The 18,326-nt window shown below is 47.7% G+C and overlaps 1 protein-coding gene across 16 annotated transcripts in view; it reads left to right on the forward strand.

Moving 5' to 3' along the window:
• The window catches only part of IL1RAP (interleukin 1 receptor accessory protein), a 45,756-nt gene that overhangs the window by 8,888 nt on the left and 18,542 nt on the right, over positions 1-18,326 (forward strand). For 9 of the 16 annotated variants that reach the window (XM_068691630.1, XM_068691635.1, XM_068691623.1 and 6 more), the window contains exons 2-4: positions 7,069-7,136; positions 16,797-17,082; positions 17,828-18,020. In XM_068691630.1, coding sequence (XP_068547731.1) covers positions 7,070-7,136; positions 16,797-17,082; positions 17,828-18,020 — 546 coding nt within the window. In that variant the 5' untranslated portion in view covers position 7,069. The other 7 variants (XM_068691631.1, XM_068691637.1, XM_068691626.1 and 4 more) reach the window with 7 other exon arrangements.

Consider the following 18,326-nt stretch of genomic DNA (forward strand, 5'->3'; position numbering starts at 1 on the left):
TGTGCAAAGATTAGTTTGTCAGTTTATTTTCTGCTGGGGCAGCACACGAGTGTTTCTTGGAGCTCTTCTTTCACTATAACATCGCCATCTAAAATAGAAGCATTGTCTGGCTTCGCGGAAGGTCTCAGCTCTCTTTGAAGCTCTGTTGGAAGCTTTTCATTCCCTGGCTATTCAGACTTAAAAAATAGAAAATCTTGGCTGGATACCTTTTGCCTGAGCACAGAAGTGCTCTTGTAGATTGGTGTTTGAACTGTTTGGTGGCCAGCATGTATGCATTAGTAATCTGTGCCGTTTGATTTCATAGCTGTGGCTCAGCCTGTCCCTCTTCAGCCCACTCCACAGATCTCTCTGTAACAGTCACAGCTGTTTATTTGTCCTGTCCAGGTGTGCATACATTTCTGAGAGATGCTGGATTATTGAACTAGTTTATTTTAAATGTATGAAATGCACTGTGCTCTGCCTGCTAAGCAGCTGCCAGAGTATAATCGGTGGCACCCTGGGCTCCAGCAGAGCAGTGTGTAGGATCTGTAGCACTTCTGCTTTGCCAAGCCCTGAGAGGACCCCGCAAGAACTGAAAAGGAAAAGTGGCAATGCTGGCTTTCTCCAGATGTATCTTCAATACCTCTCTTTTCCTCTTCGCCTGTCTGGGTCATTTTCCCTTTTCATTTCTTGGTGTGTGTGTGTGTGGGTGTGTGTAAATGGCCACTTCCTCTGAATTCTGCTTATTAGCTTTAAGTCTTTGGAGCTGAAAGGACTCCAGGAGATGGTATCTAAATGTCAATAATACATCACAAATTTCCTGCTTGGTTGTCACCTGTGACCCAACCAGATTAACATTGCTGGAGCCAAAGCCTGCACCACCAGAAAGCTCCCAGAAATGACTTGCTCCTGGGAAACCTCTTCCCACTTTCCCCTGAGCCTCTGAGCTCGAGGCTGCTCTCTGCTCACTGGAGCTTTTGGCCAGCCTTCGATAGGCACCTTGCTGCTGCAGTTTGCTTTGCTGGGTTGCAGCAGAAATAGCCTGGGAGTTGTTCTGTCCCCGCTTCCCTGTGTGACCCCTAGGGTGATGCACCTCTGCGTTGTGTTCATCCACAGGATGGTACATTTGCTGTCAAAAAAAAGCGGAAGAAAAAATGTTTCTTGAGGTCAATACGTCTTACCTCAAAGGATGTCCTTAAAATCAAGGTGATGAAAGGATTGTGTTCTTTCAGGACAGCACAGCTTTAGGATGACGTGCAGGAGGAAATGAAATCCTTCCTTCCTCCCGCTCTGATGTCCTTTGTGTAGGCAGGCTGGCTTTAGGCAGGGCAGTGAGCTCCAGCTTTCCTTTGGGTTGGCTGCCAAGCACCAGAGGCAGGTGCATGGGACTCCTGTGAGGGCTCCTGTGGGCCTGGCTTTCCCCTGGGATCTCAGGCAGGGCATGGGATGCTCGAACCTAGCAGGCTGCTGCCCTGCTAGCCTGGTGTTGTGCCACTAGCTGGTGTCGTGACTGAGAGCTGACAAGGAGCTGGCTGAGCTACTGACCGAGAAGATCGCTTCCAGGTCAGATTTAATAGGTTTGTTTCATTAATTTTTGGTTGGGTGGGGAGTAGTTGCTGTAAAGCTGAGTGTGAGTGCTGTAGCTCCCAGTGCTTCCAGAGATGGTGTAATGAGACCAGCTCTGGCCAGAGAGGACAGAAGATGCTTTGTGCTAGCAGCAGGGGAGCTGTCTCACCAGGGCAGCTTTCCATCTGACTCCCACTAGTTTCCTTTGCTTCCCCTCTCTGCAAAAGCGAGCGTGTAATTGTTGCTGTGATTTTAGCTGGTAGAGAAAGTTTGTCTGCCCAAATCTGTTTCCTTTGTTTTTGATGGCATAAATTGCCTTTGTATGAGAAACACCTCAGAAGGAAATGCTTTCAGCCTGCTCTGCTGTCAGGTGCGCAATTACCTGGTGAGTTTCTGAGGATGGGAAAACCGGGGGGTGGAAGGTCTACAGGGACAACCATGGGTAATATGCAAAGCTTGTGGTAAAAGTGGGATTTCCGTGTTGGTCTCGCAGTCTCCACAGCGGATGCGTCACCCAAGATGTGCTGACTGGGTCATGCTTGCTGCTCTTGTGCTTGTCCCTGGCTGAGGGATGGGTTTAGCCCTGGCACAGCCTGCCAAAATGTGCCTGGCTCATGGAGCTGCTGCAAAATGGGCTCCCTGCACTTAGGAGAGATGCAAATATTTTTTGAAGGAGAGCATTTGGGACCCTTTGTTGGTCAGTGGGCCTGTGTTTGAAGTGATGAGACAAAGCTTGTGAGAGAGCAGAGAAAGTGTGCTCAGCTGCTTGTGGTGGTCATTATCAAACCACTGCTGGTTTAATGTTGATAAATGTGCTGCTTCATCCTGGAGAGGGAAGGCTGGACTTCCAAAACCTGTCATGTGTCCTTCAACTCATGTCTCCAGGGGCTTCAGTGTAATGTTACATTGCTTGGGAGGGCTTTCCAAGGGGCTGGCAAACTCACTGCAGGAGTGGCTTTGCTTCGGGCAGGGATAAGAGTGGAAACCCTGACTCTGTAGCAGAGGCTGGTGCAGCTCAGCACCCCAATGGCCTTGGGAGGAGAGGCAGGGGCAGCGTGAGCTGTGCAAGTCCCAGCTAAGTGGCACCAAGCTTTATGCTACAATAATCCCCCCTATTGTCTGCCTTGGTCCTAAACGTACTGAAAAGCAAAAATGTTCCCTGGAGGCTGAAAAGCCTTTTCCCACTCAGTGTTTTTCTCTTTCTGTTACTTAGGCTGCAGAGGCAGCTGCAGATACCCTTTGTCTGCCTTTTGGGTTCTCTAAATTTTGCTTTGGTTGTACACATAAGAAACACAGTAAATGCATCAAGCAGCCTTCTTCAGCACTGTAGGAGGATGCAGGGACCCTGGGCTCATGCTCACACGGTGACATGGGAGCAGAGGAGCCCTGCCTGTCTCCTGCATGCTGGCCCCACTATGCAGCACGGCACTGCACAGCCAACTTGCCTGCCAGCAAAGGGAGTGGGGCTCTCTTGCTGAGGCGTGCTTTGCAGCCCTGGCAGCATCAGCCCAGAAGTTTGTTCCCTTACTGGTGCCCCGAAGAGCCCCAAACCTATTGAGTTTAGAAACAAAGCAACTCTGAAGCTGGCCTACTCTGTTTTTAGTTTGTCTTCCGATGTCAGCATCCCTCTTCTTAGAGCCAGTGCTGTATTCTCAAATCCCTTTGACTCAGAGGGGCTTGGGACAGAATTACATAATGAAAAATATGTAACACCATTCAAATGACCAGAGCAGTTTTATTTTTTCCCCTCTTCCCAACAACTGTTTTATTTTAAATGCCCTTTCAGCCAGAGCACTTAGTGGCTATGTTTTGAAGGGTGCTTTTGTTCTGTGTACAGTAGTGTGACTTCAGTGAAAAGGAAAAAGGCTGTCAGATCTCTCTGGGTGCCTGTAGTTAGAAGGGGCAAAGGCAGTTTCTTAAAATATGGCATTGTTCTGTAGAATTAGTAGGGTTGTCTTTAAGAACAAGTGTACAGTAGCTACTTTGAGAGCAGCTCTCTTCATTAATTGTTTGATATGTCTTTGTTTTTACAGTTGGTGGGAAAAAGCAGAGGCTTTGTGGGGTCCATGCTGCTAAAGGCAATAGTGAACAATCCCTCACTTATATCTGTTTGGGAAAGGTGTTTTAAAAAAATGTTTTATATGAAAACACCATGTGTTTCGGTGACAGTAAGTCTGCTTTTGGTCAGTATCAAATGCAAAACCAACCCTCTCTACCACCTTGGTTTTGAGAACAGGAGACCCCACCATGACCATGCTCCCCCTGCTCCTTTTCTTTCTTGCCCAGTAGTGGACAAGGTGGAAGGTGAAAGTTTGAAGAAGAAAGCACTCAGAAACAAAAAGAAAATAAATTCCTTAATAGGATTCTTAACGCCGGTGGTGAATTGTTTTCCCCAACTGCTCTATGAATTATTATTAACATGTTAATTTATGGAGGCATTAAGAACACTTCAGAGTATATTGGTCTCGTGAGAAGTTCCTGGAGTGCTGAGGATGTATCTGAGCTCTCCAGCCTTCTTCTGGCTTCTCTGATTACCTGCTGTCTAGCTGCTGTGTGATTTCTGAGCCAGTATGCTCCTCTGCTCGCTGATTTATTCCTGGCTCCCGTTAGGGTTTGCTTTTTGTGCAATTTGCCTGTGTGCCGGAGCTGAGGTCTGTGACCAATTTGGGTGAACACAGGTGGGGGAGCCCCACCAGCGCAGTTTGGGGTTTGCACTCCCTGATTTCTGGCTCCTCAGTTGCAGCCGGGGGTGCTGGTTTTGCAGGCAGTGATACCAAATTGTGCAAGAAGTTAACCAGTCACTGCTGCTGTTGTCACGTACTGGTAAAATTACAACATGCTTTCCGGTGTCACGAAACAAAGAAGCAGGTTGCTGGAAAAGGCTGAGGAAAAATCCTTCTGTTCCTGGTAAGAGCGGGTGGGTTTTAGTGCGATTTCTTACAGCATTACAAAACCCACCTCTTCTGTCTGCGACAAAATGGGTGCAATGCTCTTTTCCTGATGTCACGGGCAGAAACATGTTGTGCTTCTGGGGATAAATGACCACACTGCGTGATAACGGGACTGTTCTGTGAACACCTTTCTCTTTGGGGCACGTCACAGCTTTTTGGGCCATGTAAGTAAAGCATCGCAGTTCTAGCAGCATTGAAGGGGGTCTTTCAGCTTTTAAGTGCTGGGGTGGTCAGGGCATCGAGGAGGTTGTCTGCTCTCCTCAGCCAGCCTGTGGTTCAGTGCCCTGTGGATTTCATAAAGTGTCAGAGCAGCCAGGGCTGAGGCGAAACGATTCCCATTCCAGTAATGGAGAAATTGCTGTAATCTGACAAGCTCTGTGTCTGTCTCCACTGATAAAATCTCTGGAGAGCCTGGAATGAACCAGAGGTAAATCAAGCTGTGCAGGACTTCTGACTTCATAGCTAGGTAGAAAAAGAAATGAGAATTTCCATCCTAGCAGGCAGAATATGGGGATTCTAGATACCTTGCTCATGGGAACAGACCTACTGGCTCTGAGACCGCTGAAAGGAGTGTGTTCTTACAAGCAGTTAATGGATGTAAATATTAGCTCACTGCAGGGTTTATGTATCACTGAGCGAAACGTAGTAGTTTATTTTGGCCTCAGGCCACATGAATGGCCTTGCTCTAAAGGAGAGAAACTCATCCAAAGTCAGTAGTTGCTCCTGTTTGCCTGGTCAGGGCTGAATTCAGTCTGATCTGTGCAAAACACAGGAGAGAATCAGTGGAAAATAAGGGTGAATTAGGATGTGCTGTGCACTTATCTAATGACAAATGGAGAGGGAGTTGTGAAGAAACTTCATTATGGAAATGATCTCCTGCTGTTTATATGTCCTCTGTTCCAGCATCTGAATCCCCAGAAGCTCTTAAATTGCCACCAAAGGTGTAACATACTGGTTCTTTCTCGCCAAGCTAATGGTGCAAAGATGTTTCAACCGTTCTTGATCATTTCCAAAGGATGGATGTACTTAACTGTGTTTCTTCCCCATGGAGGCTTCCTGTGTGACATTGGAGGTGGTTATAGATGGTTGTAGCAGAGGGTTTGGCTAGTGGCTGCCCTGTCAATTTGGGTGACAGAGGTAGAGGATGACCGGCTGTCTCAGCTGGACCCCAGGGAATACAACTGAGCAGCTGCCCGCAGGTTTCTGAAGGACTCCTGGCTTCCAGGGCAGCCAGGTGCGTGGGCTGTGCAGGGAAGAGCAGGCTTGCTCCAGATTCCCTTTTGTCTCTTAGAGATGAGCCCAGCATAGGGAAAGCATTGTTCCAAGGCTTTTCAAATCCAGGCATTGAAAAGGAAGGATTAAATATCTGCTGCTGGATTTCGAGTAGTTCACACATCCCATTCTTGTTAATACCTGCAATCTGTGCAATCTTAGCCGCTCTCCGCTTGTGCCTGAAGACCTTCAGCATAATGTGTGTATTATGGAGAGGCTTCTGAGGGACGTGTTTCAGGGAGCCCTGTGGCTTCTCTCCCTGCCCTTGCAGCACACTCTGATGGAACAGTCTTCCATGTCACCTCAGGAGCGTGCTCCTGGCAGTGTCACCGTGCTCATTACTACATCTGCCTGGCAGGGCTGAGCTGCTTTGAGGTTCATCCTTTTTAACCATCTCTTCTCCCTCTGTGCTCTGATGGCACCCAGGAATATCACGTGCAACCTTTGCTCCATTAACAAGAGTGCCTGGTAAATGTCAGCTTTCGTGACTAGCAGCTTCTAGGTTGTGTCCTGGAAAACCTAGAAACACGGGGAAATTAAATCTAGTGAGTGAGCAGCTCTCAGAGCAAGCCGAATGCCAAACACCAGAGCACGTGGCAAGTGAAACTGGCAGCGTTCGTTCATCTCAAATTACAGGAAACGAGCAAATAACAGGAGCCGAGAAGCCTGGGATTGTTTTCTGCCTGCTCTAGGAAGTACAAAGGTTTGTCTGGATTACTTCTGAAGTGTGCACAAGTCTGGGACTTGTTGCCCCGTGTGGGGAGGTTTTGGTGGGCTGGCTGTCCTGTAGGGCCACAGCAGCGTGGAGGCTCTGTGTGGGCCTTTGTTGTGCCCAGCAGTCAGGTTTGTGTTTGGTGCAAATGTACTTCAGCCCTCTTTTTTTCTGAAAAACAAGCGTGTGCACTGGCAGAATGACTCCTGAAATATTGAAGTCCTTTGCTGAAACCTCAAAGTTGGGATTTCTCCCCTGCTGTATGTGACAGGCAAGTAGCTTCCTTACTCTTTGTGTGCATGAATATCGGCTGTTCCAGTGAATAAAGAGGCTTGGCTGTCCTCTTCTGAGCTGTCACCTCCTAGGCTGGGAGAGCTCCCGTGGGCAGGACAACACTGCCATGCAGATTGATGCTCTTCTTAGAGTGTCTTAATGAAAAATATATATATACAAGAACTAAAGGATCTGTGGGTGGGCAAAGGATCTGTGGGAATAAACACATGCTCAGTTTTCTTAAAAAGTAACAAATGCCTGCAGCAATGAAGTGTTATGGAATAACCAGAACCCCTTGGTGTACTGTGTTGGCAGGATGAAGATGGTCGGTGCCCTGCTGGTGACACTGTGGCTGTGCGTGGTCCCCTTCTGCAGCAGCTCTGGTAAGTGCCTGCTTATTGCGGGAATTAATCAGCTGAGGCCAGCAGAAGAAAACTGACTTCTGGTTATTTTAGGTGTTTGCACGTATCCTGGATGAAATGGACATGTGTAAAATGCTTTTTCTTTGTGCATTTTGCCAACACTGGTTGTCTCTAGGGGTTGTATAGTGGTCACACAGTGGCTACGAGCATGTTGTGAATGGGTACGTAAGCAAACTGATAGTGGAAACCACCATCTCTGACTAAAAGCATTTTGCAAATTCAAGTCCTCCTGCTTGGTCAGCGTTGTTATTCCCCTTCTGCAAGGCATGAAACCAGGGCTCAGCACGTGGCAGCGACTTGTTGTGGAGTTGCAGGCAGGACCTGGGCTTGAAATCTTCTATTTCTGCTTGGATCCGGAGGGGACTGAAATTCTGGCTCTCGGCTTCTGACTCATGCCTCAGCAACGCAAGGGGAGAGGGGAACTTCTCGGGTAAGAGGAGCTCTTGCAGCCGTCTCACTGAGTCACTTTCCTGACAGGAAATATGCTGTCATGCTCGCGGCTCCCCTGGCACGCAGTCAGCCGGGCTCTGGTGAAGAGGCAGATTGTGTGCGTCTCGGCTCTGGACTTCCTATTTGGGGGTGGAAGGAGACAGCACGATTTGCAGAAGGCAAAGGGGGAGGGAGGAAAGAACAGGCAGTGGCTTTGAGGGGACAGCAATCAGAAATAAACCCTGGGGATTTAGCAAGCCCACTCCCCAAAGTGCTTGCCTCTCTGCAGTGCTGGCAAACAAACAGCAAAGGAGAAGGAATACATGGCCCAGGTCTCTTCTGGCACTCCCCACGTGTTAGGAGTGCCTGGAGAAGAGGGACCCAGCCGTGCAGATCCACTGCTCTCAGGGAAAATCCCTGCTTATGTGGATTTCTGGACCTGCCGTTCTGTTGCTGCTGACGTGACGTCCTTCTGCTGTCACAGCAGCATGGTGACCTCCCAGGGCAGTCGCTGTGGCGTGTTGGGAGCTGGGTCTGACGCGGTGGGGACTGCCCAGGAAATGTGGCAGCAACTCTGAAGGCTCAGAGTGAGTTTGGCATTTGGGTTACACAGGCTCGTGCCAAGTGATCTGACAGGGCCCTCCCTGCTTTTCTGTGTGGTGTTTAGTGCTTTTTAAATATTGCTCCTTAGGTTTTCTGTACGGTGTAGTTAAAGTCATGGTAGAGCGTTGCAGGAAGATAAATGTCAAAGGGTGATGCATGGGACACACGATCACTTGAAACATCCCTTCAGCACAGCTGCAATAGTGTATGCATTTAATTTTCTGGATGTCTGTGGATGGCAGAGCTCCTTTTTGTTTTGTGTATGCCATAAGCCACTTTGGCTGTCAGGACATCTACTGTCCTTACTAATGGGCTTTCATGGCTGTTTGTGTTTGGATGGAGGGGCAGCCGCCTGTGCAACCCTCTGCTGTGCTGTGTGGTTTCCTGTGGCTGGCACCGAAAGGCAGCTAAAGCCCGTTTCACCCCAGCAAAGCTGTAAATAGTCTAGTGTGGGAGACTGGAAATGCTCTGGTAATGTTACAGTGTTTGGGCTGTCTAATTTCTTCCCTAACTGCAGAAGTTGGGGAGGGAACTCAGAAAGGTTGGATGTGGCCTGAAGCTGCCCCAGTGCTCTCCTGATACCAAGCAGCTCCATGCAGGTGTGGGCCTTGCACCACGGCACCTGGCTCCTGAATGCACTTCAAATATCCCAGCTGAAGTTTTTCAGATGCCTTGGAGCCCTGTTTCACAGGACATTGCGTGGATGAGCGCTGGCTCTATGTATGGGTATGAACTGTTTGCCTGGGCACCTCTGCTGGCTCAATTAGCATGGAGATGAACCCCGGCTGACAAGGTGGGTTGGGTTTCTGTCAGTGCATGGTCTGCCTGGGGAGGACAGAAGGGGAAGTGATGAGTGGAAGGAGCAGGCAGGTGAAGGTAGCTACACAGTGTGGGGTAGAAACAGGCTTGGGGAAGGGAAGGAATTTGTCATTTCAGCTGGATGCCTGAGTCTACTACTTGTTCATGCTGTGCACATGGGCGAATATCTTCTGGTCTTGAAGCTATATATAATCTGCAGTGCCTGGGTTTGATTTCCTTACATGTGACCTCTGGGACATTGTTTGCGACGGTATTCAGGGTCTTCTGTTTTCCTTGTCTCTGCTAAGCTATCCTTAAGATGGAAATAAGGCTTAGATCTCTACTTGTGTTGTAGGATGCTTAATGAACCCAAATGTTTTTTTATTCAGAAAAAAAAAAAGACAGCAAAAACCAATGAACCTAGTTTCAGTCTTCTAATGACTTCTTTGACAACACTGGGGTGATGTAGATACACAGTGGTTTAAGAGATGAAAAACCAGTCTAAGACAGTAACAGTCAGTATGAATACAAAGTAATGTTATCCCTTTGTCTTCAAACAAAGCTGGACTATGTTAGATACCGATTTAACAGGTAACAGCAGTCCACAGATAATCCTTCAGTGCCAGGAGGCACCGTGCTTGTGTAAGAAACTCCTCCGAGAGCTGCTCTGGGGGTATTGGGCAGGCTGTGTGTTAGGGTGAGCCCAACATGGGCTCAAATCCTGCATGGATTTACACCTGCAGCTGTAGGGCAGCCAGGAGCTCTGGTCTGGCCTGGGAGGTTAGAGCTGCCTTCTGCACTCCCTCTCGAGTGCCAGTCTGCACCCTGTGTCTCCCTGCTCTCTGCAGAGACGCAGAGTAGTTACTTGTGGCCAGGGGAAATCTGTGGATTAATAAATTACTGTCTGTAAAACACTTTGAAGATGGAAAGCCCTGCGCAGCTCCTCAGGATTATTACTGTATCGCTCTTATTCTACTGATGGGGTTCCAGTGGCCTTATTTTCCTTATGATTTGTGACAGCCCCAGAAGCTGAGAAGCTTATTTTAGTGTGTAAAGTCAAAAGAAAAATAGATTAAACTGCATTATTGTCTTCTAAAGAGACTAAATCCCTCCCCCACCATCTTCTCCTGGGATTTCCTGACTTCCTCCTACTCTTCCCATAGCAGCTTCTTGCTGTCCTAATTTAGGACATGATTTTATAACCACCCATACCAGTCTGAGTTACTGTGGTTGTAGAAGCTTATGGCACTTGGAGGGCATGAAGTTGAGGGTGTTGAAAGGTGTGTGTGGCCCTGAAGTAGAGACAAAACCTCCAGGATGGAGCTACCCAGGGTGTCTACACGAAGCTGCAGCCTTCAGCCTCTCTCCGTGTCAGCCAGAATCATGCCTGGCAAGGAGAGAGGAACAGTGTTCACTTCCTCTTCTTGGCCACAGAGAGGCTGAGAGGGTTGAGTTTTGTACAAATGTGAATGCAGAGTGACCTTTCTGCACAGAAATGCAGAAACGTGTGGAAGAAAGCTCATTTTGGGAATGTCACTGTTACAGCATTAGATGGTCACTTGTGCAGTCACAGTGCAGGATCTTTTGCTGTCTTTTAAGAAGGACGGGATGCAACCAAGACCCTGGCTCAGTGCAGTAACAAGGCTGCACAGCTTTAATTCTGCAAGTCCATGGCAGGGCCAGGAGTTCAGCCTGGACTTTGACTTGACTGGATGTCCCAGGTGTGTGGAAGAGTCCCTGCCAGCTTGAGCATGGTTTTATCATGGCATGAATCAGGCAAACCACCTCTGCCTTTCGTAGAGATAATATTGCAACAGGCTGTTCTGTTTTCTCTTTATCTCTCTTTCTCTCTCTCTCTCTTCCTCCTGTGCTGCTCTACTTTGCTTCATGCAGCAATTTCCTCAATGAAGTGGGATGGAAAGTAGCTATTTGCTCCTTTTCTCCTTCAGGCTTTGAAGCAGTTCATACCCATACCTTTATCATTTTGATCTCATGGTGTTGTTTTTTTTTTTCTCTAAAGCCTTCAGGAAAACATGTCAAGCTTGCTAGAGAAAACTGAACACTTTTTTGTGTGTGCCCGGTTGCTGGAGGTAACCAAAACACTCTGTGCCACATTCAGTAAACACAGCTTTAATCACAGATAGAGATTGAAGGCACAGCTCACTGTGGAGGAGTCTTTAAGACAAACAACAACCACCCTTCTCCTCGTTACAGACTGTGCTTGATCGGTAAGGAGGCTCTGAGTTGAGAGCTGTGGGCTCCGTTACAGGTTGGTCGTTTTTGGATGTCATGCTCTGGCTGCTTCCTCGGAAGTCCTGGCTTGTGCTGAAGTCAACAGAAGTTCACACAGCTTGTTTTTTGTGAGGCTGGCACAAGCACAGGCTGTCACACCTGTTTGAACTAGACTCACAGGACCTGAAGTTTATCAATCACATTGTATAAGTGCTTCTGGAAACACTGAGTCTTTCCTCCTTCCTTTCTTGTCCATCCTGTGTATTGAAATGATAAGCATTCAGAGGGAGGTGCTGCTCTGTCAGCAGCATCCTGTGGAGATGCTTTCACAGCAACACTGCAGCTCAGCAGCACGGCAGGAGGAGCCCTGGGAGAAGTGTGAAGCCCCACTGCTGGTGCCGTCACAGCAGGAACGCACGCACGGGGCTGGGCTGCACGCTGTGCCTCCCAGCTGATCGCAGGAGGTTTGTGCTGTCACTGCTTTCACTTATGTTGGAGAGGCTGGGGGAAGGAGGTAGAGAGGCTACGACAGGCTCTTATTGATGTGTTCACACTGGAAGTCAGATTATAAACCCCCGCAGAGTTCATGCAGCTTCTAGGCTGAGCCTCCAAGGTGGTGCTGAGCTCCTCCCAATTTCCAGACCCTCTGACCAACATCTCTGCTTCGGAGATGGTGGGAACGAATGCTAAAAGCTAGCTGATCTAGGCTGGGGCTACCCGAGTCCTCTAATACCCACGGATTTCAGAGTGTTTGGATCTGCTTCTTCTCCCTGCACAGGGAGATGCTCTCACTCATTGTGCTTGGTGCCACCCTTCCTTGGTTGTGTGCGTGGTCAGATGGGGTACCGGCCAAGTGGGAGATGCTCTCCTGCTACGCTCCCTCATTTCTCAGCTGCTGAACAAAACATGCTGTCGTGGAGCATGCTGTGCCACACTCCTATGCAGGCTGCACGTGTGAAAGCAAAACCCCAGGGCTAGTGGAAGCGTGGGTGCTCCTGGCACCCGTGTGAATAGAAAGTGCACCCACGCGTGGCGGCTGGCCACAGCTGGTGCCTCCTTTACTCCGAGAGCAGCTCTGCCATTCAGCCTGGCTTCCTCTGCTTCCCACTCACTGGCAAACTGCTGTGTGCTTGAAAGATGGTGGGGGGAATTTTTTCTTAGAGGTGGTAGTGATTAATTCAGTCTTAATTGCTTTCCTGGACCAGCTTTCTGCCTTATTGATGCTCGTATCAAGCTAACCATTGGTGTGACTGCACTCTGCGTAGAGAGATGGACTCAGCTCAGCTTTGCCTTAAGATAATGCAGAAGGAAGTAGGAAGGTGGTGCAGGAAGATGGTGCAGCCCCCTTTAGTACTACTGGTGGCATGGAGTGGGGAAGAGCATCGCCCAAATGTCAGCACAGCCCCTCTCTGCATGTGGGGTGGGCCCCCTCCTAGGGATTGGAGATGACTACAAAGGATGCATCAATTTGGCAAATGGCAGGATGATTTGTGCCAGTGTGACGGATGGCCTGTCACAAGAGTGGCTCTATATTTCTTCACAGAAATTTTAGCTAGTGGAAGGCTTTTGTTTGTAGCCCCAGGGGAGGGACAGAGAGATGGGGTGGAAGCAGGGTGGAGCTGGTGGTTTTGTGGTGGAGATTTTTTTTTTTTCTTCTTTAAATGGAGGTACCGTGATCATACTTAAAAATGACTGCACAGAACTGCTAAACAGGAGGGAGAAAAAAGGGCATTGTGTTTCTTGATGTGGCCTTGCTCTCTTATTTTTAATCCGTGGGTTCTGCAGTTTGTCTCCCCTTGAAAATCCAAATAATTGCACCAATTTTATCTCATTTTTGGCTGTGTGGGTGCTTCTAATAGGTGCTGCAGACACATCTTGAAGGGAGTGTTTCAGTTGGGTGTACTCAGTGTTCAGTTCCCTAGGGGGTAAATCAGTGCGGTAAATTAAAGGTTGGGAAAGGTTTCCAGAAATGTCTGTTTTCACCTCTGTGCAGCTAAGCAACATCATTATTTTTCTCTCCTTTCATTTTCTGCTTTGCGTGTGGAGAAGCCACTTTCTTCAGCTTTGTTTGGCTTCCGAGGAGCAGTCTGTACTGGGATGCCTGATGTTGAAGGGTGCTGCAACACCTGATTTTGAAATGGGGCAGATCAGGCTGTATCAGTAACAGAAGAGCTTGCTGTCCCTAGTACAATAGTAGGTATTCCTACAGATTAGGGCTGCAACATACAGACCAAGCAAGGAAGACGCTTTGAATTAACTTTGCTGATTCACCTACGTGTGCAAGCTACTTCTCAGCGTGCATCAGGGCAGAGCCATAGTGCAGCAGCCTGCTCATGTATTTATCTTGAGGCACATGAAGCAAGGTGGGCATCCGTACCATGGCCTTTCTGCCTGCACTTTCTCTTCCTGTGCTGGAGGTGTTTTTTCCTACCACACAGCCTCCCTCCATTCCACTTCTGGTGCTCTCTGGGACCTGTGAAGCTCTGGGGCCTTTAGGTGGATCAACCCCTGCTGGCAGTTTGCTGTCAATGCAGCAAATATATTTAAAAATACACATCTTCCTTACCTCTATCTGCGTTGTCTGTCAGGGAAGGTGTTACGGGTTATAGATTGCTTTGCTGCATGGTTGCAGAGCACTCAGCATAAGGGGGTCAGCTGAACCGTGAGCGGTAATAAGAAAAGGGGGGCTGCTTTCAAGTGTTCTGCAAAGGCATTTCTGGGAAGATTCATTTGTGTGGTGGTGGATTTTTTTTTTTATATAGAATTTTCTCTCCTTCTGTTACGGGTGTAGTGCTGTTTGCTGCAGTGTGGAAGGGACTGTGGTGTTGTATATAGCTCCCGTAGCTTCACTGGGTTTCTGTTTGTCAAGGGAAGCCCTGAATTCGGAGTATGAATGCTGATCCCACTTGATTTAAGCCTTGTCAGTGCAGTGGTAAGCACAACCTGCAGGCTCAAGCCACAGGTCTACTGCTGTCATCTCTGTGTAGCAGCTTGCTCTTGGCTTGGTTACGTGCTGCGCTTGGGGTTGAGCTTGGAGTGTGTAGGACGACACCTGAATACGACCTGATGGGGCAGCCTTAGGGCTGGCCGCCTGGTGTGTTGGCATTCCTGAAATCATGTGAACTGGCCAGCTCCGAGACAAAATCTCCATGTACTGCTCTTACAGTGCAGAACAATGGCCTCTCTTCCTCCCCCAGCTAAGAAAGCAGGGCCCATACAATGATGTATTTTTTCCCCTCTGCATTACTCAAAAGCAATATATTTATTTTCAATTACTCATTCAGGTAGAACGAGTAAGTAGCTTTACAATGCTGATTTATGAGCTCTTGCAAAATGCAAGACCTGCTCATGATTGCAAAATTCATTGATCCTTACTCCAAGAATTTCAATACGGTAATTTTTTATATAGTTTACATCCTCTCCAGTCCTGCTATTTGAAGTAATAAGGATAATTTTCCTTTTTGCAACCCAAGAGGACACTGCAAAATCAGGTGCAGGGAAGAGAACCTGGGTGTCCTGATGTACAGGCACAGGTCTGCATTGAGACCTTGCTCCTTTCAGAGGGGAAAGCTTTCTTTATGAAAACAAATGCCCCTCACGTGAATGGTAATGAGATCTTCATCATGCAATTAGAGCCAGGCACTGGCAGGCTCATTTGTCTTGTTTTTGACTACATGGAAACTTGACCTAATGCAATTGCCTGACCAGCATGAACCAGCATACTGGTTCCAGTTGGCCTTCACCATGGTGGTGCAGGGTGACTGCACCTTTTCATGGTGTGATGCTTCTGGTACTGATTTTGGTCTTTCATAATGAGCCTTGTCACTGGCTGCAATAGCAGTGGTACAGACTGACGGGTGCAGGCTGAAGCTGAGTAGCTCTGAAAGAAATAGCTCATCATCTCAGACATACAGATAAGGAGTTCCTCATGGTTCGGGTTGTTCTCCTAATACTTGGACTCTTGCTAGCCTTGCTACCTCCTCCCAGCCCATTTCCCTCTGTCCAGAAGTAGCACACCATCACATGGGTGTTTGCCATGCTGTAGCAGCCGTGCAGTTTGTATTTACATTTATGTATAAAACAGCCAGAAAGCATTTCTATTATTATTGGCCCAAATTCTGTCTCCCCATGACTAAACACTGCTGAGCCACACGAGTTAGCATTGCTGCCTTAAAGCACTGTGGGCCTGTCTTCTCAAAGGTTTCTATTTGCTTTTTTTAATTAAGTATGAATTTGGGGCCAAGCTACATCCTACTGTCTATTTAAGGAAGATAAAATGCCAGAAATTGTGCTTTGGGCCTGTGAAGTCAGTTCAGAAGAATTGGGCTCAAAGAGCATATTGTATTCTGTTTTTCCTTTCTGTCCAAGTTCTTCTCAAATCTGCAAACTAGAGAAGCTTTGCAGTGCTGTCTCTGGAGTGGCTGCGATGCCTCTCCTGGGGCAGCTGCAGGCAGCAACCCCTTTTCTGTTGGACTCATTTAGGGCTCAGATGTCAGGCTGCCCTAGCTAATGCCTCGCTGCAGCTGCAGGGGTGTGCTGGGAGGCGTGCCGTGTCACCTCTGCCCTGTCAGCATATGGGGATTTGGGAAGTGCAGGTTGTTCCCAGGTTAGCTGGCACCCTGCTTTGCTTGCACCCCATCCCTTTGTGATGGGGCATCTTCATGGGTGGGAGGAATAGGGTGGGAAGGAGCTCTTAAATGGGTGTTGAGTGTGCTGTTTGTCTTGATCCTGTTCACTAGAAGCAATTTAAAAAATAAAAAATTGTTGAATGGCTTTTTTTCTTACTGCCCAGTTTCTGTCAGCCAGAGTCTGCTGCGAGCCATGCTGATCCTGTTGGGCGGTGCTTGGGGAAAGCACCGGGGGGCTGTTTGTGATCCCCAAGTGAACCTGCTGCTGTCTCCTCTGTAATGTCTCTCCGGATCCTCAGCCTCCCTTCCCAAACTTTGCTGTGAACAGTCACTATGTGTCACTTTGTAGTTTGTACTGTCAGCATGGCATGCACAGGAGTTGCACAAATCCATCACAGAAGAGGCAGTGCCTGCTCCCAGCTCCGCCAGCCCAGCTTCCTCTGGCAGGGGCAATGGCCCATAGCTCTAAGGGATGGTTGATATTTGCTGTGCTCATTTTTTCCTCTTCTCGAGACACCTCTATTTCCATCTTCCCTGTCATTCTGTGTGAATGGACACACCTCTGGCATTGTTTTCATGCAGATCTTATATTCCCACAGCAGTTATTTTTTAAGGTTGTATTATCTTGGAGCTCTCTAGGAAGCCTGGTGTTAGACAGGAATATCCTATCATATTTATTTCCCATCATGACAGTACCTTGGAAGAAATGTTGCAGGTCTGCAAATGAAAGTAGAGGTTTTCAAGTTCTCTAGAGCTCATCACACCGTTCGTGTTGTGCTTTGTGAATACCAAGTTTGCTTCCACTTAAAACACTAGATTTTTGCCTCTGACTTCCTTGGAAACAGGACCAAGGGCTGTAGGAAACAGGGGGCAGAATTGAATTTTTCCTGGAGATGTGCAAGCTCAGGCACCTTGTTCTTCCTGCTTGCAGAACGCTGTGATGACTGGGGTGTGGACACCATGAAACAGATCCAGATTTATGATGGGGAACCTGCCAAGATCAAATGCCCACTTTTTGAGACCTTCTTGAAGTATAACTACAGTACAGCCCATTCTGCTGGCTTAACCCTGATCTGGTACAGGATCGGGCAGGACCGGGATCTGGAGGAGCCCATTAACTTTCGTCTCCCGGATAATCGCATCAGTAAGGAGAAAGACACCCTTTGGTTCTGGCCTGCTCTTCTCAATGACACAGGGAATTATACATGCATGCTCAGGTAGGTCGTGTGGTACAACTTCTGTAATCAAAGGACTTTCATGGAAGCAGGAAAACAATGCTATTAGCATCATATCTTTCTGCAGGGAGAAGAGCATTTACACAAGCATTAATGGGAAAAGAATGTTACAATTATAAGACCACTCAGCACTGCGCCAATTTACATCGTAATGGTGCTTAGAGCCTTGCAAACATTAATGAATATGACTCCTTGCTAACTGCAAGTGTCCATGAAAATATTATTGCTGAGCCCATGGCAAAGCCCACAGGCGCTCACCATTAAGAAGTGATCGGTATGCCTGGAGTAAAAACAGCTTCAGATGCAGGGGTGATGTTTTGACTGCATGCTAATTTGGCAAAGATTCATGAGTTTTAGACTTCTAGGAAATTAAAAGTGTCTCTAAGTGTGGTACAAAATGAACATAGCATCTGCTATGCACAGAGCACAAGAGCTCTTTCTGATCTTCCTCGTGTTGTTTCTTGTTCATAGTGCCTTTGACCCTATTATCTGCTTTACCAGCAGGAGAGTTGGATGTTGCTTGTTAATCGTGTTTATGGGCTTTTCTGAGCTGGCACAGCCATCTCTGATAGCACTTCCTTTCACAAATGTAAATGAATCAACTAAGGCTGTATATACCACATCAGAGCTACGATGCTCATTATTGCATATGTGATTCCTATTTCATTCCCCTGATAGAGAAGTAAGCCACTCTCATTTAATCAACCCTGTCCTCCTCTGTCCTTAGAAATACAACCTACTGTAGCAAAGTTGCCTTTCCCTTGGAGGTTGTTCCAAAAGACCAAGACTCCTGTGTGAGTCATTCAATAAAACCCACTGAGCAGAAGTTCTACCTGGAGCATGCTAATGAGAAGATAATATGTCCAGATATTGATGGGTTTTTCCCTGCTAGTGTGACACCAACTGTCAAGTGGTACCAGGTAAGAAGCACTTTTTGTCTTTACTTGGGCAGTGGTGGGATGCAGCGTTGGATCTGAAAAAGGAATGTGTGGCAGAAGAATCATGGAGTTGTATTTCAGAGTCTGCCCAGCAATTAAAGCGTTAAGATGAGTAAAGCTACAATAAAAGCTTTATTTCTATTGAGTTTGAGGGTAAAACTGTCCTTGGATAAGAGAACTAGCACTTTTTTTTTGACTGGTGTGCTTAAGTGGAGAGGGCTCAAGTAAGGGGTTTGTATGCTTGACCTGTAAGGCAAGCAAATTGCTATCCCTGTGAAGAAAAACCCT

Source organism: Anas acuta, chromosome 9, assembly GCF_963932015.1.
Source record: "Anas acuta chromosome 9, bAnaAcu1.1, whole genome shotgun sequence".
Classification (NCBI taxonomy): domain Eukaryota; kingdom Metazoa; phylum Chordata; class Aves; order Anseriformes; family Anatidae; genus Anas; species Anas acuta.